The sequence below is a fragment of the Monopterus albus genome, unplaced genomic scaffold (assembly GCF_001952655.1).
Source record: "Monopterus albus unplaced genomic scaffold, M_albus_1.0 scaffold101.1, whole genome shotgun sequence".
In the NCBI taxonomy this organism is placed as follows: Eukaryota; Metazoa; Chordata; class Actinopteri; order Synbranchiformes; family Synbranchidae; genus Monopterus; species Monopterus albus.
The window spans coordinates 131,657-159,049 of NW_018127981.1; the positions used below are offsets into that span (position 1 = coordinate 131,657).

General features: G+C 40.9%; 1 protein-coding gene across 3 annotated transcripts in view; it reads right to left on the minus strand.

The window, feature by feature from the left end:
- Nucleotides 1–21,278, minus strand: part of sv2a (synaptic vesicle glycoprotein 2A) — a 49,277-nt gene extending 27,999 nt beyond the window's left edge. Inside the window, exons 1-2 of one of the 3 annotated variants that reach the window (XM_020609675.1) lie at nt 21,162–21,278; nt 4,056–4,839 (exon numbers count right to left, since the gene is read on the minus strand). In XM_020609675.1, coding sequence (XP_020465331.1) covers nt 4,056–4,662 — 607 coding nt within the window. In that variant the 5' untranslated portion in view covers nt 4,663–4,839; nt 21,162–21,278. Of the gene's footprint in view, nt 1–4,055; nt 4,840–14,924; nt 15,119–21,161 lie in introns of those variants that run through there. The other 2 variants (XM_020609673.1, XM_020609674.1) reach the window with 2 other exon arrangements.
- Between the last annotated feature and the right edge of the window lie 6,115 nt (nt 21,279–27,393).

Here is a 27,393-nt window from a genome sequence, read left to right on the forward strand (position 1 = left end):
ACGGGCCGGTGCCTGTCGTGGTGGCACCCAGACTATATTAAATGCATTTTGCTCTGTGAAATAATTGTCCTGTTGTTGGAGTTTATTTGGAATGCTGTTTTTAATGGTTTTCTGGCTTTTGATACAGTATGAGATGTTCAGCATTTAAATGTTTCATATTTATTTACTATGACTTCCAGTGCATTCCTATATCTATCAACATGCATTCCTATATCTATCAACATGTTGCAGAGCACGTGCAGTGTACAAAAAAAATTATAATTTTCACTTCCATTCGTTATTCATATGATATATGAGATACTTTAAAAGTTTTTTTTATACGAGTTTTAACAAAATAAGAGATGTACAGAAAGAACAAGCGAAGGGCCAACAGAAGGAGAAGCTAGAGAAGCAGTCTCCAGACAGATGAGCACCTCAGCACTGTGGATAGGAAGTGGGAGAAGGGAGGATGGACAGAGAGAGAGAGAAAAAGGAAGGGAGGACAGTGGTCAGTCTGTGCTGTGACAGAACTCCCAAAGGCTCCGGAGTCGTGCATCTGTGCCTGTGTGTGAATGAACATGGAAAGAAAAAGTATGTGTGTGTCACTCCAGGGTTGTGTGTCTGTGTACATGGGTGAGGGAGGGAGCACGGCAGGGGGCCGCTAATAATAGCCGAGCTCCCCTTTCTGCCAGAGTGCACATGCAGGGCTTTTTGAATGAGCTGGTGGCTGAGGCTCTTCAACACTGGAGGAGAGTGCAGCCTCTCATCAGCTGGCTCGGCCACTCCTCACTGCTCACCCTTGAAAGCTAAAGACATGCATGATATGGTTTTACAGCAGCAGTTTTCACCCTGTGACAGTGAGATAAACATACTGCCAAAGGGTGGAAAAGGCTGTTTGGTTGAGCTGCTAGTTGCAAACCAGCTCTATTTGAACAACAGTCATCCTCAGTTCACTGTCAGTGGCGGGGCAACCCTCACTTTAAAGCCTCAAGCAAGAAAAAAAAAAATCTCTGTGGTTGTTGTTTGTGTGGTACTTGAATGTCTTTCTCAAAAACATACCTAACCGATGCATGATCAAAATAACTGTATTCGAGGGACTCCTTGGCATTATGCTTATCCAGCACTTTTTCAGAATGCCCCACCTAGTGTGGCAGAGCTGCTGCATGTAACAAACCCAATTTCTTGTTCCTGTTATAACAAATCCACCACACTGCAGTTACAACCTCTGCAGCTTCACAGCAAGGGCAAATCAATGACAGTCACTCTGCAGTGGTGGAGAGCAACTAAGTACATTTACTCAAGTACTGTACTTAAGTACAATTTTGAGGTGTTTGTACTTTGATTTGATTTATTCTTTCAAGCATGTAAAAACAGTTGATATGACAACACACATAATTTTACACATAATCCAATATCAATTTGCTTATATCTAGTACATGCTTGAATGGAGTAGGAAGAAGTCAGACTCATCCAGTCCTACCCCCTGACATCATCTTACCATCATTGGTTTGCAAGCAGTAAATGATTCACTTCTACCCACACAAGTATTATACTAAAAAAAAGATTATAACAGTGTTAACATTCTTACATAATTACATTCTTAAATAATTCTCTTCTACCCACACAATATACTAAAGAATTATTACAAAGTGTTAACATTCATACACCACACCCACAATGTTCCATCTAATTAATCATTGAGCCTGTTCTTGCATATATCTTGATTGACACATACCTTTATATTTATGTTTAAACTCGTCAATTCTATTACTATTTTTTATGTCTACACTTAAATTATTCCATAGTTTTACCCCACTTATAGAAATACAAAATCTTTTTTTGGTTGTACGTATAGCATGAATTTTTAAATTTACCAAATAGTGTACTTTTTATTCCACTATGTTTATTTGATAACATTAGTTACTTTTCAGAATCAAATTATCAAAAGAAAATACAGTATAATCTTTAGACATTATTGATCTCCTGTAGAAAATTCACAAGCTTCTCAGCAGTACTAATTTAATTAATATTTCTACTTTAACTTAAGTAAAAATTTGGCTTGTTATCTGCTTTACTGGAAGACAAATGACTCATAATTCATCTGCTGTGTTTTACAGCTGTTTTAATATTGCCAGGTGGTGAATATAAACATGCCACTGCAAACAAATTTGGCTTTAAATAGCTCAGCAGGTAGTGTCCCATAGGGTGTAGTGGATTTTTATAGCTTTTTCACTGCAAACACATAGCTGCTGTGACCTAAGATGACACCATGTGACTGCGTGAGACTGAGAATAATGACTTTAAAAGGCTATTTTGCTAAAACGAGGGGAACTACAGAGTCAAATGATTCATATCTATAGGTCACTCAGTATTAGACCTATTTTACATCATTTGATGCACTGTTAATATTACTGCAATAGATACAAACACACATCATGAGTACAACAGATGCAAATTGTCACATATGGGAACTCGCACAGCTCAATAACCACTTACAAAAGCATGGATGCCTGCCAAATGTACCTGTGTACTTTATATGCACACACTCCTATTTTCCCACCAAGGGGTTATTATTACACAACAATAGGAGTAGTCTGTTAAAAAGGTGTGCCTGTTACTGTCGCACATGCAAACACAGAAACAGAAATAAATGGATTAAGGCCCACATGACCATGGCACTAACCCTCCCCCACAGCTGATGCAGTGATGCAGCTAATTGACCAGCACCAGACAGGGCGCGGTTAAAAAATTGTAAATCTAAGCTTTCACAATGCACGAGCAAACTGTGACCTCTTAGAAAAACCAGTAGGAGCTGATGATGGGAAATAAGGTCACACAAAAGCCACTCTTATGACAAATGCTATTCAACATGATTCATTCAGCCAAAACCGGTGCTGAATCCATGATGTCCATTTTCAAATCTGCAGGGAAATGATGTTCATCGCAGTGGCAGCTGTAAAGTACAGTTGAACAGTCAAAACCCTGAGTGTGCTGGAAGTGATGTACTGTAATTAGAGTTCATCTAATTCATCAAAATTAAATAATGCCACTGAACGTTTGAGTCCACGTCCAGCTACTGCAGTCTAAGTAACTAATATCTGGATTCATTCAGCTCCTCAGACCTTTGATCTAATTTTCTGTTTTCATCTCTTTGATTTGTTTCATTAAATGTGGATTCAGCTGCATTTTTGGTTCAGCAAAACTAAATGCATACCAAACCCAATGTAACTCAACTGTATTTTGAATTTAACTACATACAAAACTTAGACTAGAGACTATTTTATTATTTATATTAACCAGATTTTAGCTCTAGATGTGTTTAGTGAGACATACAGTGCATCCTACATTTTCCAGAAACAAAAACAATATCTCTCTGTTTATGGAAGATCTTTAGTTTTGTATCTCCTTACAGGTGTGACAACATATATACTTTATATTTAAGTTGTTTGCATAAACTAAACAGTACATTTGAATTTGTCCTAGTTGAGTGGCCATCGACAGATGGTGAGGCAGGTTTGGATGCCCATTGGACATTGACCCTCAGGATAGAAGTGATCATGAGGTCTTTACAGCATACAGAAACACGGACACAGTGACAGAGATGCAGCGTATACTACCATTTGTGGAGGCAAGCAACTGGTTGAGAAACCTTCCTACTCAGACATGCACACAGTGCAGTGAGGACACAGCTGAATGAAAGCAAAGAACATTGTGTTTGCATTGGTTGAGGGTTCAGTTTAAAATTCTGCTGCTGTTCAGAAGCTGTGAGAGCAGTTGAATCTTAAATATGTGTGGTTCCTCTGCCAAGGAGACTCTAGAAAAGCTATTACTGGGGGATAAGCTGCAAAGGTAATGGCTAAGATAAGACAGATAAGATGTGAAGCACTGGCATAAACTCCAAAAGGAGGTGCAGGGATGAAAATAAACAGAAGACAGTGGATGAATGGAAAGAAAATAGCTGCTCAGACTGCATTCAAACAGTGGAGTTCTCATGTGTGTAATCCCTCCTCCATGTGATCAAACATGTTAACATTTGTTCTGTTTGAAAGCAAAAGAGTGATGTCTGGAAATCTTACCCAGCATGCCCTTGTTGGGCTCAGATAGACACATGTCCTTCTCTGCACTAGGCAGCACAAAGCCAACCACAAAGATCTCCACACCGTCTGCCATCAGCGCCAGCCCCAGGACAAAGTAGAGCATCCACTGGAACTTCCCATGGCCACACTCCTGCAGGATGGTCTCATACTGCTGAGCCAGCTCCTCCTGGTCTTTCTTCCTCTCGCCCTCGTAGGCAGACAGATCCCTGAACTGCTGAGCCTGAGCAACCGTGCTATCCATACCACCAGCTTTGTCCGAGTCTGCCCTTGGGATGCCCTGGTACTCGCCTTCATAGATCTCATCATCTTCATCGTGTCCTTCAGTAGAGTCACTGTGACCTTCATCATCATTGGCCCGACTGTCATTGCGGTAATATCCACTGTCATTACTTGGCACACTGGCATAGTCATCATCATCATCTTCCTCTTCAAAGCGCCTATAGGAACGCTTGGTGTACTCATCTGCCATTTTGTCTACGCCGCGGCCCACCTTCTTGCCTACCCGCTTCTTGGCCACTTTGGCAATGTCCTTGGCACCACGTATGAAATCTGAGCGGCCGTCTCTGTAGCGCCCGTCGTCATCCATCTTGGGTGTGTTGGTAGTCAACCTTTGCTAGGAACAGAAAGTATCAGGAGCGGCTCAAGCACATGAGTGTGCAATTGGGATTTCTTTTAGCAGATGAATTCAGCACCGCGGACAGCTCCCTGCTCCGCTGCACTGTTGCTGTCGGAGTCTGGCCAGCGTGCGCTCAGATACCAAACCCTGTGTGAAGAAAAAAAGTTGGTGTTAGTGTGATTCATCACACCGGCAGTGTAGTGTGAAAGAAGCACCCATTGTAAGCACATTTTTAAACAATCTACATGAGATCCAATTGATACTCAAACTACACGCTATTGGCATTGATATGGTGTTGGCACATTACTGTAATTATAAGACATGACATCTGAGAATAGGAACTCAGTGGCCTATACTGACTGAGATGACAGTAGTCATCTCATAGCTCACTGCTCAGCCCAGCATAAATCCCAGTGCGGCGTTTAGAGTGTCACATCACAGAGCCAACATATAATGGACCATTTTGTGACACAGACATCTATAATTAATAAGCAGGGCATCAATGCGGTGCAGTATTGGTCGTTGTACAGTATATTGATGATGCTGTCACTGCTAGGATGAAAGAAGCTCACTGAAAAGACTCATGACAATCTGTGAATTCAGACTAATCTTAAAAATCACATACTTCCTCCTGGGAAGCCAGAAAATAACGAGAGGCTATCTCAGTGGTCTGAACAGTGAAATATGAGAAACATGTCTTAGTCAGAAAGTCACTTTCAGCTTTTCCCGTTTAGGGGTTGCCACAGCGAATCGTCCCACTGACGACTCGCATGTTGACATTTGGCATGTGTTTTACGCCGGATGCCCTTCCTGACGTAACCCTGATTTGAACCCCGGGCCACAGCGGCAAGAGCGCTGTGCCTTAACCACTATCCTACCAGGGACGGCTGTAGAAACATGTCTTAGTAATTATAAAAGACATATTTTTCAAGTACGAAAACACTAAACTTTGTGTTTTAAAAGCTCTGAGTGATGAAATCTATGAAACATTCACTGTACTACTAGTTGGTCTTGTAGTATTACTTCTGATCCAAAGATTAAAATCTCTACTTTCTTGAACTACTTCAGCTTCACTCTTTCTGCTCTTCCATCCTAGGGCATCCTCTCTTCTGCACCTGCAACCACTGTCATTTCTCAAGTGCTGTCTCCATTTCCATATCTCTTTAATCATGCTGCATGTACTTAGGCCACATCAAGAAGAGAAAAGAACACTGCAGAACAGAAGAGAAAAGGCCGTCTTGAATCTGTCAGCAGGCCTCCCCGTTCTTTTCCTTGTCGCCCCGGTCACTGTGATGCAGCCCTTGTTTGTCTTGCTAACGGGGACATGCTGTGCCAAGTAAAAGGCTGGAAGCATTACAAATGAGAAAACAATCTCAGCAGGGAAAACCTCATTACCATAAGTGTTTCAGTGACCATCTGACATACTATCAATTGTTCATATTATACTGTAGCTTTGATCCATGTATAGCATCATTACATGAATAATGTAGTTAAGATTAGCAGCCCAAACAGCAGACAAATTACATTAGATATGTAGCTACAGAAAATTTGTTTTGCTTAGCATAAAGACTGGAAACAGGGAGAAACAGCTCCCTGGCTCTGAACCAAGCAAAAATAAACCTGCCTACTAGCATCTTTAAGATTGGTAATGAACACGTTATATTACATTTGTGTATAACAGACATGCAAAAATGACACGCTGTAGTTTTATGGGGAGTTGTGTGTTGTAGCAATTCTGTGGCTAAGCTAATTGTCTCATGGGTCCAGCTTCATGCCTAACAGATGTACATGTACAGTATTAACCTTCTCATCTATCTCAGCAAGAAAGCAAATGACTGTTTCCTAAAAATCAAACTAGTCTTTTAAAAATTAACAATATGCATGTTTACACCACAAATGCACTGTAGTTACTTTCTTCAGACTTTTCTATGTTTTCCTACAAAACCCCTTTTTATTTTACAAATTTAGGCAAAGCTCTCAAAAAGTTAATGTTCTCTAAACAGATTGTTGTATAAAAGCAGACAAATTACTGTAGTATTTAAATTAGGAGTGATTAGGAGTTAAAAAAATATAGACTAGGTCTGGCCGAGCGTTTGGTAAATGGTCTTATATTTGTATAGCGCCTTTCTATGCTTTTACAGCACACTCAAAGCACTTTCACACTATTTGGCCATTCACCCATTCGCACTCCCAAACATTCACACACCAGTGACATCACCGGGTTCAGTGTCTTGCTGAAGGACACTTCGACATGTTGACTGGACAAGCCGGGAATCGAACCGCTAATCCTTCGGTTAGGAAACGACCCGCTCTACCTCCTGAGCCACAGCCGCCCCGTTTGATGCCATCTTTTGATAAACGATATTTAACAAGCTATGCCTGGACAATCACCATACAGAGGTTTAGTGAATAGTCATTTCACAGCCGCAGAACTTCATCCAATTGCTCTCCTTCCATTTCACTTTTTGTATTTCTGCATTTGTCCTGGTGTGCTGTATTTATTCAGTCTGAATCATAAAGGTTCAGTAATGGCCTTTCATGTTGTCATAAGGATAAAACAGACATTTTGTTTCCCAGTAAACTACAATGCATGACATCAAGCTTAGCGTCATACTGTTTTCAGACTGCCCTAACAATGTAGCAATCAATAAATCAATGAGCCATGTAATTAATATGAGGAACAATGGAGGAGTGTTAATTACACTGGGTAAGTGCCAAAATAACCCTGGTGCCACTATAATTATTAACATTCCTGTTCATTAATAGGATGTTCAAACTGCTTATAAAAGTGTACATCAACACAACAACAGCAGATGTAATCAGATGAGAGAGGGGAGGGACGGCAGGCTTTGAGAAGTCAGGAGGGAGGGAATCTTTGAAAGCTCAGGGGTGTTGAACAGACACACACACACACACACACACACTACTGCCACATGCTCCAGAGGTCTGCTGGGACAACTGAGTCTCTAACAACGCGCTTGCTGAAAGCCAGCTAAGGTAAAACCCAAGAAGAATGGGGGTAGGGTTCGTTAGTGGTCCCATCTGATCCCTTTTCACTCAGGTCGTCAGGCCTGGGACAGAAGATGATAAAAACATAAACATGCTTCATCTGATAATATGTAATGTTGCAGCTTTTATGCAACCAGATTAAAAAAGGTTTAGAAACTAAGGATTCAGGGTGGCATGGTGGGGCAGTGGATAGCACGCAGTATTTTTTCGGTGTGGCTAATGTAATGTGTGACTAATGGCTAGTGTAGCTAACCCTAGTGCACATCAGGGTCCACAAGAGATCGGTCAAGAAAACCAGTCTGGTCTAAACCATAGGAGGCTTTTAATATCATGATCCATTGTTCAATTTTCCGATGCTTAATGTCACATTTTGGGATCTTGATATATTGTTCCACGATGCATTTCAAAAGTTTTTAATTACATTTACAGAATTAAATTTCAGATTATTTAAGAAATGAACATGAATGCTCAGAATTACATAATAAATAAGGAAGTTAAAATCCTTTTTTTGGTTCCTGAACACTGAGTGATGACAGAAACAAGAGTCTGCACTTAGACACACCACACGCTGAGCTACACTACATGCTGACATGCTCATAAGCAGGTATAGTGTTGGGTATCTTAGATTATGGCTGGGGCCATATAGGAATATGGGGGCATGTTTTGCAAATATTTAGTCATAGACCAAAGTATTTGACAAATTTAACCAAGTATGAAAAATTAATACATCTCCAAGAGGTATGGTTTCTAATGGGGACATAAATGTGCCCATCAGATGTGTCACAGTTTGCTAGTATAGACAGGATGGTTGTGAACATCCTGTCTATACTAGCAAACTGTGACATTCCCATGTGGTGGTGCTAAAGAAAAAAAGTCACTAAAATTAGTTGACTTCATCCTCTGATGAATGACAAAATGTTATGGCAATCCATCTAATAGTTGTTGAGATATCTGAGAGTGGATCAAATGAACCAGCTGACAGGTGACACTGCCATCTCTGCACATCATTTCCCAGGGTTTATTGCCATTTGGGGTCGGATTACCTCAAATAAGCTGATCAGCAGACAAAAAACACCACACTACTCACAGAAAGTCAGCCATTTCATATTACTTCTGAACTACATCAGTGACCTGTATGCAAAGGTTAAAAAACACATAAGCTTCAGGCCGAACTACAGGAACAAGCAGCCGAGGACAAATTGATTTCTTGCGTGCATCAGTGGGAGCCGACTGCTTCAGGGGAATTCTTGTTTAATGGTTCAGTTTAAACTGAGGGCTATAAAGATATCTGTTGCTAGAGAGACTTCACTTTGGCTTTTCAGGCTCACAAACATCCCTCAGGCCACAGGCTTCAGGCAGATTTGGACAGAAACATGGTGATCAAGCTGGACTCAAATTATTCAGACCACAGTAAAGTTCTATATATGTATATACAAATATTTTTACCAGACATTTAGTGGTCCATCCACAAGTTTTATTAAAGGTTTGTTTCAGCAGCTTCTCACTCTGATGGGAAGCATCACACCATGAGCAAATGTGGAAGACATTTGGTGCTTTGCCATCAACCTGATCTCATCCTATGAAGTGCTCATTTTTGATTTTGATTGCATGTTTGTGTTAACTGACTGACCTTTCTTGGAGCTGCAGCCAGGAGATTCAGCCATGTGCCAGTCAAAATGCGCTTATATGAGATTAACATTGTCTTAACTATAAATCGACAGCATGCAGGTAAAAGTCTCAGTAGGTGGCGTAGACCAGAACTGAGCTAAGATAAGAACAGGGTTGGTTTTAACTGCACATTTCGTTGCACTCGTGCATTTGCACCCAGACTATTTTGGGACAGGACATTCTTGTCAATCACTACATATATTACAGCACATGTTCATACTCGTGTAACCTTTCCATAATAATGACAATTCATGAAGCCCCTCCACAGAGCTAGCATCCCATTGGCAGAAAGTGTACGGTAAAGGTCAAACTGCTTTAGTTTCTATCTCATTAGTTTCAATAATAAACCTCCAACTTCTCCCATGAGAGAAGAGACTGCTCCATTAGAAATAAACTGGTTGTGCTTCTCACTCAGCTTCACCTGCTGCAGAAAATTGGATTTCATGGCTCAGAAACAACTCCCATGAGAGCAGGAAGTGCTAGACTCCAGCCTTTAAATTCATGGGCGACAACACTGGAAGACAATATGTCCATGTTTGGTTCCCTATAGTCTGTGGCTCAGTAAAACCTGTTTCATCTATTCATAAATACATTTAACAGAATGGAGAACCAGACATGGGAGTGGTGTAGTTGAGTACATTTAAATGTTAATTCATACTTCACAAATAGTTGGCAACACTGAAAATACTATGCAGAAAGAATTAATTCATCCAGAACAGCAGCAGCCCACAAAAATAAATGCCTAGCTACACCAGTTCTGACATTTACCCAGCAAACACTGCTGCCATCAAAGACAATAATTTTTAGGCAACAGAAGCAGGTTTTACAACCATGTACATGAGTTGTACAGTATATGGAGAACAAGTAAAAGGGCCAGATGGAGCCAGTCACAGCTGGGCGAGAGGCAGGGTACACCCTCGGTCCATCACAGGACTTACACAGGCACAATCGCTAGTCACATTCACACCTAGGGCGATTTAGAGCCACCCGTCAACCTAACCCGCACGTCTGTGGACTGTATGATGAAGGTGGAGTACTCGGAGAGAACCCACATAGGCACAGGGAGAACATGCAGAACCCAGAACCACTGCACCACATGATCATTCCTTCTGTAAAATGCACACTGTATGTGTCATTATGATATATACATAATATCATGCCACTCAAATATCTCTTTCTAAGGAGTCGGATGATTGCTCGATCCTCTTGTCACTAAGGTCACGACCTTTGTATCTGGAGACTGTTGAGGCCCTTCTGAATGCACTGATGCAGTCCATCACCATCTGATTAGCCTTTCAGAACCCAAAGATACTGAAATGAGAGTGGGCATTGACTCTGTCTATGAATGACAAATACTTTACTGAGGGTTACAGGGCAGTTGAAGCTGTTCTCTCACTACAGCATTGACTTTACAAAAACAAATTTACTTTATGTGGGTGATGCCTTTGTATACAACTGGCCTGCAATGTCAGCTAAGTGCTTCTTGGAGTAACAAAATTGTAACTACTCCAGTCGAGGGAGGACCAAGCAAAATCCCTGGCTGCTGTTTACTGTATGTGCTGATGCAAGATATACAGTATGTTAGGTAATCCCATTTTCTTCCAGTGAGCAGAGAAGATGCCAGAGGGATGGGAAGCAAGTCACCCACACCCAACTCACTAATACACGAGCAGCACACACTGTGGCAAGCTAAAAGCATGACAAAGGATAAGGAGGCAAACACACAGGAGGCAAATGACTCATGATGACAGTTTTCCAGATTGACAATGAGACAAAAAAAAAAGAAGGTTGGAACAGTGATTTTAGTGTTTGATGTGTCTATGTTTTGATGGCAAAATTAGCTGCCAAATTTACTGTCAGCAGTTGGTTATAGAGAAAACTGACTGAGTTTTATTTTTGTTGAAATTTAAAGGGTCAGTTTAAACAAATAAAAACCATATTTCTTCTTCTGTCACTGTGAGAAAATCTAAATTGGCATTTGGGTGAAATTAGCCTTTAAAATAAGGGTTTGGGTTTCTCTCTGTCTATAGAGGAGTGTTTATTTCATATTATCCTGAAAAGTGCAGGCAGCCAGCAACAGTTAAGGCACAGAAGAACCAGTAGTTTTACAAATAATGCCAACAGTACAACTCAGTAGTTTGCAGCTTCATTGATCTTCTGTGGTCTGACTCTTCAATAGATCTGTGCATTGGGAACATTTAATTTGCGAACAGTCTGCCCACATCTCAACTGTTTACGTCACAGAGGAGCACTGGTGATTTCTTTTTTCAGCACCAGTGAACAAGCACCATTCACAACTCACAATGAGCATTTAACAGCTGCTCTTTACTACACTTTTGAAACTCAAATAGTGTCTGCTAAACCAAGCTGCTGTAATGAGTGTAAATGTGCCAAATGTTTAAGGGCCTTTATCAAAAAAATAAAGCAACAGGCACACCAAGATGAGTACATGGTGCAAGCAGCAACAACCATTAACAAGAAAAAAAATGGGGCTTTTAGAGAAGGTGGTCTTAGTCCTGAGGAACATACAAAAAGTGCTCACAGCAAACTACTAGAGGACCTAGAAAACACTAGGCTAAACAATGAAACAAACTAGACAACCACAATCAGAAGTCAACACGAGACAGGGGAAAGCGCATGCACATGAAAGTCAGTCCGTTACAGAGAATACAAGAAGCACTAGGAACAAAGTCCCATGAGGAGACAGATGTTAACAGAAGAGGCTGGGGCAGGTGAGAGTGGCATGAGACCAGAAGTTGCTACAAAACAAAAGTTTAATATAGGAAATGGCCAGGAATCATGACAATAATATGGGATGTGTTTATCAGAACACACAAAAATGATATTTTTACTTAATGCCTCTAAAAGGTGAAACAGCCTGTGAAGTGTTTCTGTAGCTCTCAGAGCACTGATGTAGCTCATTTCCATATGAATTTCTCACATCAGAGATAGTGACATTCCTGGTGTGCACATGGAGGCCGGTTGGAGCACAGCTGGAGGAACAGCAGTGTGAGATGAACCATCGGTGGAAACGAAACCAGGATCAAACAGGGCTAAACACACTCAGCTAAAGTTGCCTCCAGTGAACAGCTCTTGCTGCCAAGATGAGTCATTCCTGTCTCCAAATATACCCTCAGCTTTCATCAACACACAACTCCATGCAAAACACAAAACACTGATAAAATGCCTGTTGTATTTTTCAAAAGTATAAGATCACGTCTTTCTTTTCTTTTGCTGAGTAACACTAAAACCAAATCGTCACGATTTAGAACCTGGAATCAATAAATGAATGCTAGAACAAATCTGCATTATCAAAACAGGTGATCATCTTTATATTGACTGTATCAACCTTCCTCTTCATCACACAGACACATCCAGTGAAGTCAGCACTACTTTGCCTCATGTTTCTTTTTTATGATTTAATTGTTGGGACATTTTTGCTTTTATTAGATACATGCAAGTGATTCGCTGAGAGGCGAGCAGGGAATGGGGGAACAGATGGGGAGACCCGTGATAAAGGTTGGTGGTTGGGCTGCATTGTAATGAAACCATTCAACTACCCGGGCGCCCCCATCTGCTTCGTTTCTGGGTAAAAAATGGTTAAGGTTTATAAGAATATTTTTCCAGTTTCAATGATAATCACTTTTATTGGCCAAGTATGTTACACACAAGGAATCTGTCTTTGGTACAGAACCAAGGCAGCGCTTTGCGACACCAACTCACACACCGATGGTGGTACTGTACCTGCAAGGTGCTGCTCTGGCCACCGGGAGCAACTTGGGTTTCGGTGTTATGCTCAAGCGCACTTCAACATGTGGACTGGAGAGAATGGGAATTGAACCGCTGACCTTCTAGCTGGGGAACAACGGTATGCATCATGACAAATCCAACATCAAGATAAACGTCATGATACAAATCTATCAGTTAATTATCACCCACTGCACACAGACTAAATTACACACGTGTAGTTTTGTGCTATTGCTCCAGTCTTTTTCATTGAAACAGTGATTTAAATCTCGATGCTCATTTTACAGCACAGATGCTGTAGGTAGGGAGTGTGACGACAAGCATGGGTGACTGAAAGTGTTTGCATTTTAGGGAGTGTGACGAGCATGGGTGACTGAAAGTGTTTGCATTTGTGCAACAGTGAGTGATTGATGCATCGTGTGTGTGTGTGTGAGACATTTTGGCCGGTCCTCACCTTCTGAAACATCTTTTTCAGGGTTAAGACTTGGTTTTAGGGTTCAGTTTAGAACTAGGGTAAGGTATTTAGTTCTGATGGTTAATGTTAGGGTAAGGGGTTAGGGAATGATATCAATGTGTATGCTCACAAAGAACTACGTGAGTGTGTGTGTGAGTGTGAGAGAGAGATGTAGGAATGATTAGGTCGGTAGTGGATCCTGAGAGCTGCAGATGGCCGTTAATATCATGCAGCACTGAATTTATTTCTCTTGACATCCTTGATTTCACTCTGACACACGCAGTGAAGTTTCTCAGCTGATAGACCGTCCCCGACGCTCAGCACAGACCTGATCAAGATGACACGCTGATAAACAGAAAAAAAGAGGCTCTGTAGAGAAGGGATGTGTCCCTGACTGAAATATGATGAATTCACTCCTGAAACACTGCATATCCATTTTAACAAAACACACAATCTGCTAAATTAGATTAGATCTGTATAATATTCAGTATCTTTCAGAATGTTGTGTTAGGAGTATTGTTACTTTCAAAGATACAAACTGGACCATATGTTTCAAATTAGATTCTGAATCTTTTCTCCAAACCCTATGTTGATACATCAGTCTAGTGCACAGCTTTACACATAGTTTCTTAGCAACAACAAACACCATAACTATCATGCTGAGAGATGAAGTTATTGTCCCTTCTGAAGTCAAACGTATACATATTGTGGCTAAGCCTGTGACTCACACACGATAACTGCTTAGCATTGCTTAGGCTTTTAATACGGTCTCACATGCCACTGAAAACCAACAGATGAAGATGCCCATTTACTTGTTTTTCCTCACAACCCACCGAGATGCATATAAAACACTCCCAAAGCACACAGGCATCAATAAAATGCTCACTCCACTCCATGGACACTGATATAACAGTTGAGTCTTTTCTGCTGTCAGGAGTGTCATCAGGAGCACTGCATTCTGGGTCGAGGCAGCATGGTCCACGCTCTTGCTCCGTTTCAAGATTTCTCCCACAAGACTCAGTCAACAAACACCTACGCTCATAATAGAGCACACTATCGACTGACATGATGGGCTCACAGTACATGTGGATATCAACTGGACAGGCGAGACAAGGCAGCTGGTTGTTTGATTATACTGTATAACTTTACATTATTGTATTAACTGTTAGGTGTTTGTAAGGGTTGTAGGGTCAGGATCAGTGCATGAAGCTGCCGATTATGTCGCAGTGAACTCCAAGTGCCAGACGAGGATACGTGAAACAAAATGTTCTCTTTAATAAGAGCGCAAAACACTGAACAAAAAAAAAAAAAAAAACACGATACAAGACACGGTGTAAACACGAAACGCACTTACTCAATTTATACAGTCCAGGGCCAGAGCCAGCAAACATATACATCCAAGGAATCCAAAGTTGGTTGTCCAAAAGGGAAGTCCGATAATTCATACACAATATGCAGTCCGAAGCAAGAGGGTAAGGCAGAACAGAATGGTCAAAGTACATGACCCGGGTCAGAACAGGAAGTGTCAAAAAAAAAAACACTGGAGAATCAGAGCTGGAGTCTAAAACAATCTGGCAGCATCCTGCCAAAATAGGGGTGACAACAGGTGCAAACAATCAGGAGCAGGTGAAACTAATGTGAGTGATAACTAAAGTAAAAAGACCGAAACTGTGGTGAAAAAAACAGGAAGCAATGTCAAAATAATAGCACGACAGGAAGCAAACGGAATGATGACATGTAGAGTCTGCTGAGCAACAAGCTTGTTAAAATCATGGCTGCTAACAGAGTCACTGTGATTCAATCAGATGGTCAGTTTATCCAACACTTTGATCCAGGCTGAAATATCACAACAACTACTGGATGGATACAGTGGTGGTACTCAGGTTGTTTACTCAAAATGCTACTTTAGTATAAAAGCATGAGCGGTAAAATACACTTAAAAAGTAAAAGCACCCATTATGCAGAATGGCACATTTCACAAAATGTATATCATTATTGGATCATAGTTTCTGATGAATTATTGTGTTCATCACTTTAATCTTGCAGCTGGGGTCAAAAATGTTTTATAAATCTGATTCTGAAAGGTTATTATTAACGTTCATACATATAAATGTAGTGGAGTTAAAGGACAATATTTGCCTCTAAAATGTAGTGAAGTCAAAGTATAAAGAAGCAGAAAATGCAAATCAAGTAAAGTTCAGATACTGTACCTCAGAATTCAACTCAAGTAGAACACTTGAGTAAATGTACCCAGTTACTTTCCACCTCTGAGTGGATACTGCTTTTAAATTAGATTTAGACATGGAGATTACATGACAAAGTTTTTGCCAAGTCCTGATTAGGCCTCAGTTTAGCTAAACCGCAAGACTCACCACTACTAAATATTTGTTTATAGACTTTAATGTATAAAGTACCATAACTACAGATGTATATGTTTTTCAAAGAAATACAAACGCAAAGTTAGTTTCTTGTTAGAATCATTTTCTAATTTTATAGCAACCTGAGAGTCTAAGAAGTTAAATGTTAAATTAATATAACTGTAATCAAAATAATATAAACTGTGTGAGTTGGTTTAGAAATGCACCATTAAAAGTTGTCAAAATGCCCTGTAGGTCGATTTCTTGACATCAAGGTGAAGTGGAGGAACACACAGCATATATTTTATACTGGCTTTCACTCAGCCTGACCCAGCCAAAGCCTCTAACAAAGCCTCTCTGAATTCTACCCATCCACAAGCATCTTTCGCCACAGTTGTTCTATCAGCGACTGTGGTCTGAACTTCCTGGGAGAGTCCTGCTGAGGCCGTGTGAAGGAGCCATCAATGATTCATGTTTTGTTTTCTGGCCACAGGGACAGAGGCGCAAGAGTCGACTCATCCAACAGCAGTGACGCATTAGTGCAATAACAACCTCTGCTTGGAGAGAGCCTCAGCCCACTTCATGCTCAGAGTGACATCGGCACAGAGCCACACAGGGAGTGACAGTTTTATTCAGGTGCAACATGTTCCTGCGTGGCTTCAGGTCCATCCAGGATGTAACGGCAGGCTGAGAGGACGGTGTGATGGTTGTTAGGCTTACTGGGCCATTGCACCACCCCGACACTGGGTTGTACTCACAGTACACAAGTCCCCTTTGGGGGAATCTGCAGCCTAACATGAGTCGTGACACTGTTCCCCAGCTCAAGCTCTGTGTGCACTGTCACCCTGGTGGCACCAAGATGGCTAGCAACACCATGTCAAACACAGTGACGTCAGCTATCTGCATCCATTTTGGCTTCGCTCACTGCAGAGTGAGGGCAGCTGAGAGGTGCAGCACCACAATACAGCTGTGTGCTCAACATGTGTTCATCACGACAGCTCACATTAGTCTCATTTCCCTTTGTTTAGCTCACTGGCACTCAGCACCAGTGAAATGTCGCTTCAAGCTAATTGTGTTGAGAGCTGCAGCCATCTCAAAATGTCCTTCTTTAACTGAATGTGTTAGAAAATGACTGACCTGCTAATATTTATGAACCAGACTGTATTCAAATAAAAATGTCACAAATTAACCAACACAACAACCTTGTGTAATGAAGCACACTGTAAAAAACATATCAGAGGAGTAATTTTATCTGCTTTGAGACAAACAAAACAGAGATGACATCATGCTAGTAGCTCTGAGGCTGTGAGCACAGCTGTGAGATAAATACCAACATGTTTACAGGCTCACATGCTGATGTTTAGCAGGTTTAATATTTATCATGTTCATCATCTTAGTTTGACATGCTACCGTTTGCCAGTTAGCACTAAACATAAAGCACAGCTGAGGCTGCAAGTATTTGGTCAACAACCAACATTTTGGATGCATTCAAATTCTTACCAGATGAGACAAGCTGAAAAGTTAATGGATCGATTCATCCTGAAACAAACACGAATGTGTGCACCAAATATCACAGTAATCCAAGAAATAGCTGTCGAGCCACTTCATTCACAGTGTTAACCTCATGGTGGCCCCGACCGAAAAGTCAGGGGATCACTAAAAGCATCATCTGAGAACCATGAGCACCTGTTCATAATATTGAGCTATTTCAGTCTGGACCCAAAGGGAGGAACAACTGAACAAAAATGCAACACCACTGTGAAAAAAGGCCAAGAGGACAAAAGTTGTGTTCAAATGTTCTGTGTGATACTCAGTTATGGACTGTACAACAATGCCACTACTTCCAAGAAAGGACTACATTCTTCCAAGACACGCAAGAAAATGCTGCAGGGATTACAGAAGGAAATTACAAAGACATTTAAGGCCAAAGTCACTGTACAAATATCATTTCCATTGCACCCTGAAGATGCTGCAGCTGTTCTGTCAGTGAATGGGTGTGGTGTGTTTTATGGTTGTGTGAATTAAACTGTTGTCGCTTCAAGCTGTGCATCAAAGCTATTTGTGTTTCTGATGGAGCTGTGGTGTGTTTCACCTCATTACTGGGTCAAGTTCAATGTAACAAACTGAAGAAGAAGAGATGCTTTATTTTACAGGTTCAATAATTTCTTTACAATCTACTATCCATCCATTATCTACACATTTTATCCTGAAGATGGTTGCAGGGGAGCTGGAGCCAATCCCATCTGACACTGGGTGAGAGTTGAGGTACACCCTGGACAGGTTGCAAGTCTGTCACAGGGCTTAATAATCTACTAGATCTTTTTAAAGGACTTTGTACAGTAAGTAGGTACCACAGTAATTGCAAAGAAAACAGAGACAATGTTCTGAGAAAGTACATATCTCACACAGTCTCACACCTGTATGTGAAGCATGGAGCTGAAGGCACGTGATTATCTTAGCCTAGCATATAATCTGGCAATGGAAACAGCTAACCTGTCCAACACCTACCAGCATTTGAACAGGCATGTGAAAAAGTCAAGATGTGGTTTTACAGGGATTTCTGGGCTGTGCTTGCAGTTTCTATGCTAAGCTAAGAGCAGAGCCTTCTGACTACAGCTCGTTAGTGAGTGATATAAACATATTTCCCAAAATATTAAACTATCTCTACCTGCTAGAACTAGTAAATGTAGAATTTTATTTAAAGACCAATTTAAATTTAAGTAAATAATTCAGTTTTTCACTCCATCTCTGTATTTGTCAGATTGTGTACAACAAAATACAGAAAGATGACTTTTTTCTTACATTTCTACATAGTTAACTGCATTGGCTACGTTACTCTGGCATTTGTTTATAAAAGCATCACACAGTAGACACCTCAAGGAGGTTGTAAGAAGCAAATACACTGACAGCTACTAATGGAGAAAAATGTGCTTGACATTAGCTGCTGCCTCAAACCTCCCATCTGGAGACGGGGGAAAGGCCATTGATTGTCTCTCAGGCCCACAGTAAATCTTTAGCAGAGACATTGTTTCAGCAGCAGCCAAAAACAGATCAGTCTATAAAATGGTGCAGTACAAATGAACCAGCATTTCCTTGAAGCACTGCTGGAAATGTTGAAACAGCTGTGCTAATTGCTGATCTTGACAACCCCCTGATGGGGTGGGTCGAGCGGTGCTCTACTGTGCTACTGCCTCTTATTTTAGCTGATATGCTAATGCACCCCGCAGCACTGCTCCCAGCTGCAGGGAGAGGCGAGTTGTAACTTGTGACAGGGCTAATCTCTGCGGGCGAACAGACACAGTGCGGCCCAGTCAGTAGGGGTGGCAGGCAGAAAACGAGAACTGCTCCCTGAGCTGCTCCTGGTTTCAAGTGGAGCTCCTGTGTGAATGGGTACGTTAGCTTCACCTGCACCACTGAAGTAAAGCCCTTGTGCCTTTGTCTGCTGAGTGATGGCAAGCGACAGCTTAACGCATGAAGTAATTCTTTTCCATTTTTAGCTACAGACTGCACAAAAGTGTGGACACATTGTCAGTAACACCACAAGCCTGAAGGCTCCAACTAACAATAACTTTCATGATAGATTAATGTGCACATTTTTCCTCATTTAACTGATTTAAGAAGCTGTGGTCAGAAAATATTTGGTATTTTGTGCTTGAAATTTTGTATTATAAAATGTATCAATTATAAAAATAGTCTGATTATCCAGTGAATCAATTAATCATTATGGCAGCAATATTTCAGACATAATATTTGATTTCCAGAAGGCTTTGTCAGTCAGTGAACCACTGCAAAGTTGGAGCAAACATCTTAATTACAGCCTTACGTATCGTATGCTGAATGACAACAACTAGGATTCATACTGAACACTTCCAAACAATCACTAGCACAGGTGGAGCAAATAGACTGGTGGATGCAAACACAGCTCACACTGTATTCCCATTACACAAATACAGAAAAGTGAGTTTGGACAAATGGATGGGTGATCTTTGGGTGTCAAATGCATCAGACATTTAAAGCCAAAAGCAAAATACAATATGCTTTTGATTGCTACAAACTATGTAAGGTAAAAACAGCCCATTCTCTTGTTGTAGCCGGATACATGAGACTGTATCAAGCTTTAAGTTTTACTGTCACAAACTATAAATAATACTAAATGGGGACTGTCAGTAACCTGCAGTTTTGCTCCCTGCTTTCCTCTCTGCCACCCCTCATGTGGGTTGGATGCATAAATAGCTGAGAAATTGACTGAGCTGCAGTGATGGCTGCCACAGGGACAAGGCGTCAGACATGCATAGTTGTAAAATGCCTCACCCTCAAACAAAGAATAGATCACAAATTCATTTTCTAAGCCAGCGTCCTCCTTCAGACCAGAGGTGAAAACATTCAAAAGGACATAAACGCGTGTCAAACAACGTCCCTCTCAGGGACAAGTCGTTTCAGCACCACTGACAAAAACCACCGCAAAGCAACATCACAGAGGAAAGCTGAAAAACTGCTCATCACTCTCTCTCAGTCACATTCTCCCACCCGCTGGGCTCCTACAAGGTCATTTTGGCGCACGACGCAGGACAGAAAACCTGCGCTACACTGGCAATTTTACGGTAGCCCTGACATTTTACAAATCAAATATAAACAGCACATAGACAGGAAAACTTTTTATAATCTGAGAGAAAGTCCGGTTAAGAACGAGCTACCAATTTATGACTGTGTAATGAAGAGAAAGGCGTTACAAACGACGAGGAGAAGCAAGGACATCGGTGCCAAAACCACCGGGAAAATACAAAGCCGTGTCGATGTTGATCATATTTTGATGACATTAAAACATAACCCTCGTAACCTCCTACCCTTCCTCTCTGCCTCCTCGTCAGAGTGAATCCTCTACACTGAGATGGATTAGGGTGGTCGCGCTTAACGCACAAGACCTCCCAGTAGGGCGCATTTCGCCAAAGCCCACGTTATGAATCTTTTAATCCCGCCAGGTTGTAACATTTATAATTAATAAGCTATATTTCTCACCCATAATTCGACTTATGCATTGATGCCCCCTGGGCACAGGTTTGGGGACTGTTGCGTTGCGCACCACAAGGCTATAAACTCATCTTAGTGATAAGTATTTCATAAACACACGGACATCGTCCTAAATGTCATTCCTCTCCTGTATGCATGGTTGCCAAGGGACTCAGATAAGGAAATTTGGGAAAATAATTAATCAAAATGAACATGCTTTTACTTACCTTTTGATGGGGTGGTGGTGGGCACGTTTAGGGTGACCAGGATTCGCCTTTTCTGTGCAGGGAGTCACCCCGAGTACTTGAAACAAAACGGTCCTGCGTGCCCCTGTGATGTCTACTGACGTAGTAGTACAGAGCTGCACCCTCCCCCCCCCGTTACTCACTATACAGCATCCTTCCTGGTTGGAGACACCGCCCCCTCCTGCTCTTCTTCCTCTCCCATCTCTCTCCCAGCGAAAAAGAGGAGGGTTTGCAGTTGGACGTGAATCCAGAACCGCTGAAGGTGATTTACTCCTGAGTGATTCAACCAGCATGGCACACTTTAGATGGAGTGCACGTAACCGGGGGGGTAACGCCCATTGTATCTCGGTTAGAGTGTGGTTTGCTCCATATGCACGAAATGGTTGGTGCAATGAACTGGAACCTCTCCGTGCTCGTGCCTGTAATCAGCCATGTGAAAAAAGGATGCCCCTTTTGGGAAACAACACAAATCCCATCCTTTTCATTTTGTCAGGATGTGGTACAACTATCGCTGCAGTATTGTAATAACGCACTGAAACAAATGAGTTCAAGCCAGAAAGCCTTTACATGATCAGAGATAAAAGTCGTTCTGTGTCTGAGTTTCTGTACCTCTGCTCTTTAATTCATCATCACCTCGATGTATATTTTGTACAACCTCTTCAAGAGTAGTGTAAATTCACCTATAGAAAAGGGAATCAGTCTTGAAGAAGTAGTAATTATAATTAATTGCACCTGTGCTTTTCCTCTTGAGGCAATATATGGTCTTGTCCCTTTGGACCAATCAAATTCAGAATTGCACTTCAAGTAGTGCGTCTGATATTGGATGTAGGTGCATCGATGGCACCTAACTGGTACAGAGGAGGTCACACACAGGTATGTGTCTCTCCACTGCTGTAGATTAAAAATGACTACAAAAATGTTATACATGCAAAATGAGAATGTTTGACAAATTGTAAAAGAAGATAAAAGCCTACTAAAATACAAAGAGACAAACCATGAAAAAACACAGTGAAAGGAAACATTTTATTATCTTCTCTCTTTTAGCCAAGGCTGTTTTCATTGCCACCTCTTTAGATCGGTATAAAACTACACGACCTTACTCACAGTCATATATGTGTGCAACACCCCTATTGTGTCTTCATCACTCCTGTCTTTCAGTCAGATTGCCACTGACACTCCAGCTGTAGCCTCATTGTCACCTGGAGCTGTCAGAGCAGGTGAGGGCCTCCTCTCGCTGCAGGCTTTCAGCTGCTGTTATCTCTGTGGGTCATCTATTGATCAGCTGCAGCAGCACCTCCATCCTCTTTCCAGCTCTGTCTGATAGTGAAACAGTGTGAACGGTAGGGTGATTAGTATAATGTAATGACTGTTAACACACACACACACACACGAAGCTGCAGGAAGTAGTTTGCCCAGACACTCCCAATCAGCATCTCAGCAAACCAAAATATATCCCCAGAAACAAACTGCAGCTTTTCAGTGTATGCATGTGCTCATTTGCAGCCATTGTCTCTATTTATTTCTTTAGTTAATTTGATTTCCAAACAGGATCAGATGTTCTAGACACAATAGTCAGTTTAGTGTTGTGCCCCTGCCAGCCCTGATCTGCTGCTGTAAATGCTTTAATGAATGGTAGTACAGGCCTGCTGTTAAACTGCACAGGTACACGTTGACCTTGTGCCCATTTTTAACTTCTTGGTATTATCCTTGATGCAATACGGCTCATTTAGCTTCATTAAGCATTTAATATGAGTACAACCTGTAACAGAGGTCAAAGGTCAAAGTGTTGTCATATGCACAGTGAGGAAACCTGTTTCCTTGTACAATGAAATTCTTACTTTGCCATCCACATGAATGCCACATAATACAAGTGAAATATAAAGTAGATGAGCAATAACACAAATCTAAATAGACAGTAAAATCTAAATCTAAGGCACTTTAAAGCAGCAAGTGAAAAAAGCATAATAAAAATACAAGAACACAACATAATGCAGAGAGAATGTATGGTACATGCCACTGTGTGTGCAAATATTCAGCAGTGAGTGTGCAATTATGCATGTGCAAACTGGGGTGAATGGGGTCCTTGAGGATGGAGGCAGCTTTCCTACGCACCCTGTGGTGGTAGAGATTACTATTATGACAACAGTCACAGTTTGATGTAAATGAGGTTTGTGGTATTTTTACTTAATGTGAAAAAATAATTCTTGTTATTAACGAATAAAATAATGACAAATACTGTATATGTGATAAAATGTTACTTGTTAGGAGCAGGTACTTGGCGCCATCTGGTGGTACGTCCGGGTCATGCGCACAGTAAAACTGCTGGACTATCCAGTCCACCTTAAGGAGCTGCAGTTTCTCACTACTAAAACTGCGTTACTGGTTTTCACATTTTACAAACACACTGAAAACCCAACTGAGACCCGTTTTGGAGCTTTAACTGATGAAAAGGTTGAATTCATCTTCTGACTCTCTTTTTAAACGCACTCCTTTCTTTCAAACAATGCGTGAACATATATATCATCGTTTTAATCAGTTTGTGTACTGCCCTTTACCAAGACATTTGACCTTACCGTTACAGGCTCTCTGATATGCATTTTAAAGCAGGGCACGGGTCTAGGTATTGCATGGTGTCAGTGGGTGTCTTCACAACTCTAGAAAGACAAACGTGTGTGTAAATGAAAATAAGGCTGCTTCAGTTTTTTGTAGGAAAGGCATAAAACGATAATGATGTACTATATTATGAAAGTCATAAACTGCAAATTAAAGGAATATCATATTATACTAAATATATCAAGTGATGAATGATTTTTTTGGTGAATATGTTCCAGTTTTGGCGCAGCTGGCACAAGGATTTTGTAGGTGAATTTGTTCCAGTTTTGGCGCAGCTGGCACAAAAAGACAACATGAACCCTTTCTATCCACCTCATCAACAGCTGTGATATTTTGAAGCCGTTTTAGTTCCTTGCTTCACTTTGAGCTCATTGGTGAAGTGCGTGTGTCAGAGTGATGCAAATCAAAGACCTCAGCTGCAGAGGAGGAGGAGGAGGAGGAGGAGGAGAGAGGAGGAGAGAGGCAGCCGGAGAATCCGTCGAAAACGATTCAAACACACACAGGCAGAGACACGACGTGAGAGCAGCCCTTTGTTTACCTCCTTTCACGTGCCTGCGGATGATGATGGTGGTGGTGCATCTTTTTTATTCGTATGCGTAAAAACGTAGGAGGAGGGTGAAGGTGGCGCACTACATCTGCCTAAATTTGTGACTGTTTTGTCCTGAATTTAAAAATAATAGAGACTCAGTGGTGTCGTGTTTCCTTTAAAAAAATGACGCTCGGCAGAAAGCAGGTCGCAGAAATCTGGATTTTACCATGAGATGACGCGGCATGGACCTGCTGTGGAGGATCCTCGCAGCCCTCAGCTTCGACTGCTTTAAAGATTCATCGTCGTCAAAGTGAGTGTTTGACCAAGCTGTATTTCATCAGATATCCCCGAAATTTCCTGACATTCCTCGAACCTTCCAGTGGGTGTCTGTGGCTGTCATAGTGACTTTGTTTCCCCTGATACCACTGTGCTATTCTTACAACATACCTGTTTATTTCTCTCTCATATTTGCATGTGCATTTTTAAATTCACCACTCTGGGCAATTGTAGAATGAATTGTGTAATCCTCACTGGAAATAGCAACGCTCAATGGCTGCATTATGCTTTTTCTCAGTGAGGACAGATTTAAAATGTTAGATGTCAGTCCAGCCTGTTGTGAATCAAGACAGGGAGAGATTTTTTTATGTCTGAGGGGAAATGTCGTTCTTCATTTCACAGTTGTTGTGACAACAGGTTTTCTCAGTCATTATTTGCACTCCTCCTCAATGAAGGTCAGTTTACAGTATGTTACACAAATTAGGAACAGCAAATCCTTTAAAGCCATGTATAATCTGTCTCCTCTCTTGAGTGCCCCATGGGAATCCAGTCCAGAAATATTACTATACACGATTTTCTTGCTCATTAAAATTCCCCAGAGGAAGCTTAGGTACCATCTGTCAACATTTACACTTTATGCATTCACACAGTGTCTGAGAGAACCTGAGATTCAGTTGCCAGTGTTGCAGGTAACCACTGCAGCTATTAAGGAAGAAGGTTGAACAGTGTTGATCAGGTAAATGTCCCCAGACACAGCTCCACAGTTAAAATTGTTGTTGAGCAATCATTGACTCCACCTTTTCTGTGCCATTTCAGTTCTTGTTTTACCAGTTATTTATCTCCTGGAACAAATCAGTACACACAATTGCCAAATCAGTTTTCAGTGTACACCGGAAAAACCTGATTCCAGCTTGTTGAACGTCTTTTTACCAGAATCTGTTTAGATAATCAATCCATTAAGTCAGTTTTCAGGTAATTCCTGATTCCTATAACCCTCTGCTTTATGTCATTCTAAACTGAATATCTTTGGGTTTTGAATGATTGGTTGGACAAAGCAAGATATTTGAACATGTCGGCTTTGATTGTGATGGTGATTTGTCACTATTTTCTGGTGCTTTAGAGAGTAAACACTCAGAGAGTGTATGTACCTTCACCAAGGCATAACATTCACTCACACAAATGGGTCTCTTGTGAAAAATGAGAGCCAGAACAAGTGTGTCCTTAAATCCTTGATTTAGCTCAGATCCTGATTATCTTTTAGGGTATGATAGGTAGTGATACTGTGCATCTTGCCTGAACAATTCAGGGTTCTGTCTTCATTCTACGCCAAGTTATGGCAGAAAATATATGTTAAATGGGAATTTTAATGTTAACTTTAAATGGCCATCAGATATAGAATCTGGGTCAGATCCAGATGACATATGGTCTGGGGGTATACATTGCCACCCTACATACAGTATGTGTATCAAATTTCAAGCAAACAATTATTTTGATATCTTTTGACAGAGATATGAGTTTTTGTATGTGATTTTTGACAATATCTATACCAAGTATCAGAATCAGAATCAGCTTTATTGGCCAGGTGTGTTGAACATGAGGAATCTGACTCTGGTACATCGCCTCTCAATGTGCATGTACATATCCCCATGCAAGGCAACAGCAAGGGCCAAGTAAACAATATACCAACATAAGGCTGTATAGTATAACAAAATAAACAGCATAAACAAGCAATAAACAATGCAAATAGAAAAAGAAATGTTCAATGGGAAGGGAGATAAAAAATAAAAAAATAAAAACAATAAAAATGGAGTATTTAAAAATAAAGACCTGTGTGGATCTGTATAATCTGTACAGTGTATATTTACCAGTATTGCACTGAGGGTTATTGTCCAGTCATACTGTCCTGGGTTAACTTCTTAACGTCTTGGCGCACAGTGACCTGTAACACCATCCAGAGGGGAGGAGTTCAAGCAGATTGTGTCCTGGGTGTAGTATGCTGATGATCCATCCAATTGTTTGTCTGTAATCCTGCTAACCAACAACCACACACACACAGAACCAAAAACATAACCTCCTGGGTGGAGGTAATAATGAATTGATTAATCAAGAAAAAAAAGGCAGATGAATCAATAATAAAATAATAGTTACCTGAACACATATGTCAGATGCAATGGGCTTCAACGCAATCGAACATTTGGCGCGAATTTTGTTGGAAAAATATTATCAGATTTTTCATTACCCCTGCTCAAAAAAGATATCAAGGAACTGGAGATGCTTGTTGGAGATGTGACCACAAAGGGGCAAATCACTTCCATATCTTTTGGAGTTGTAAAGTTGTTCACAAATACTGGTCTGAGATCCATGAACATTTACAAAACATATTTTCAATTACCTTACCATTAACATTTGAAACCATGTATCTGGGTAATATAGTAATTGATGGGTTTAATAAGAAGGACAAGAAATTACTATATATTCTACTGGCCGCAAGCAAAATAGTTGTCACACGAAGATGCATGAAACCTGAACAACCAACAACCGATGACTGGATGGACATCATACAAGAGATTTATACATACAGTCAGGGAAAAAAAATTATTTGAACCCCAGCTGATTTTGTAAGTTTGCCCACTAACAAAGAAATGATCAGTCTACAATTTCAATGGTAGGTTTATGTGAACAGTGAGAGACACAACAATAACAAAAAATGCATTACAAAAAAAGTTATACATTAATTTGCATTTTTATGAATGAAATAAGTATTTGATCCCTTTGCAAAACGTGCTTTAGTACTTG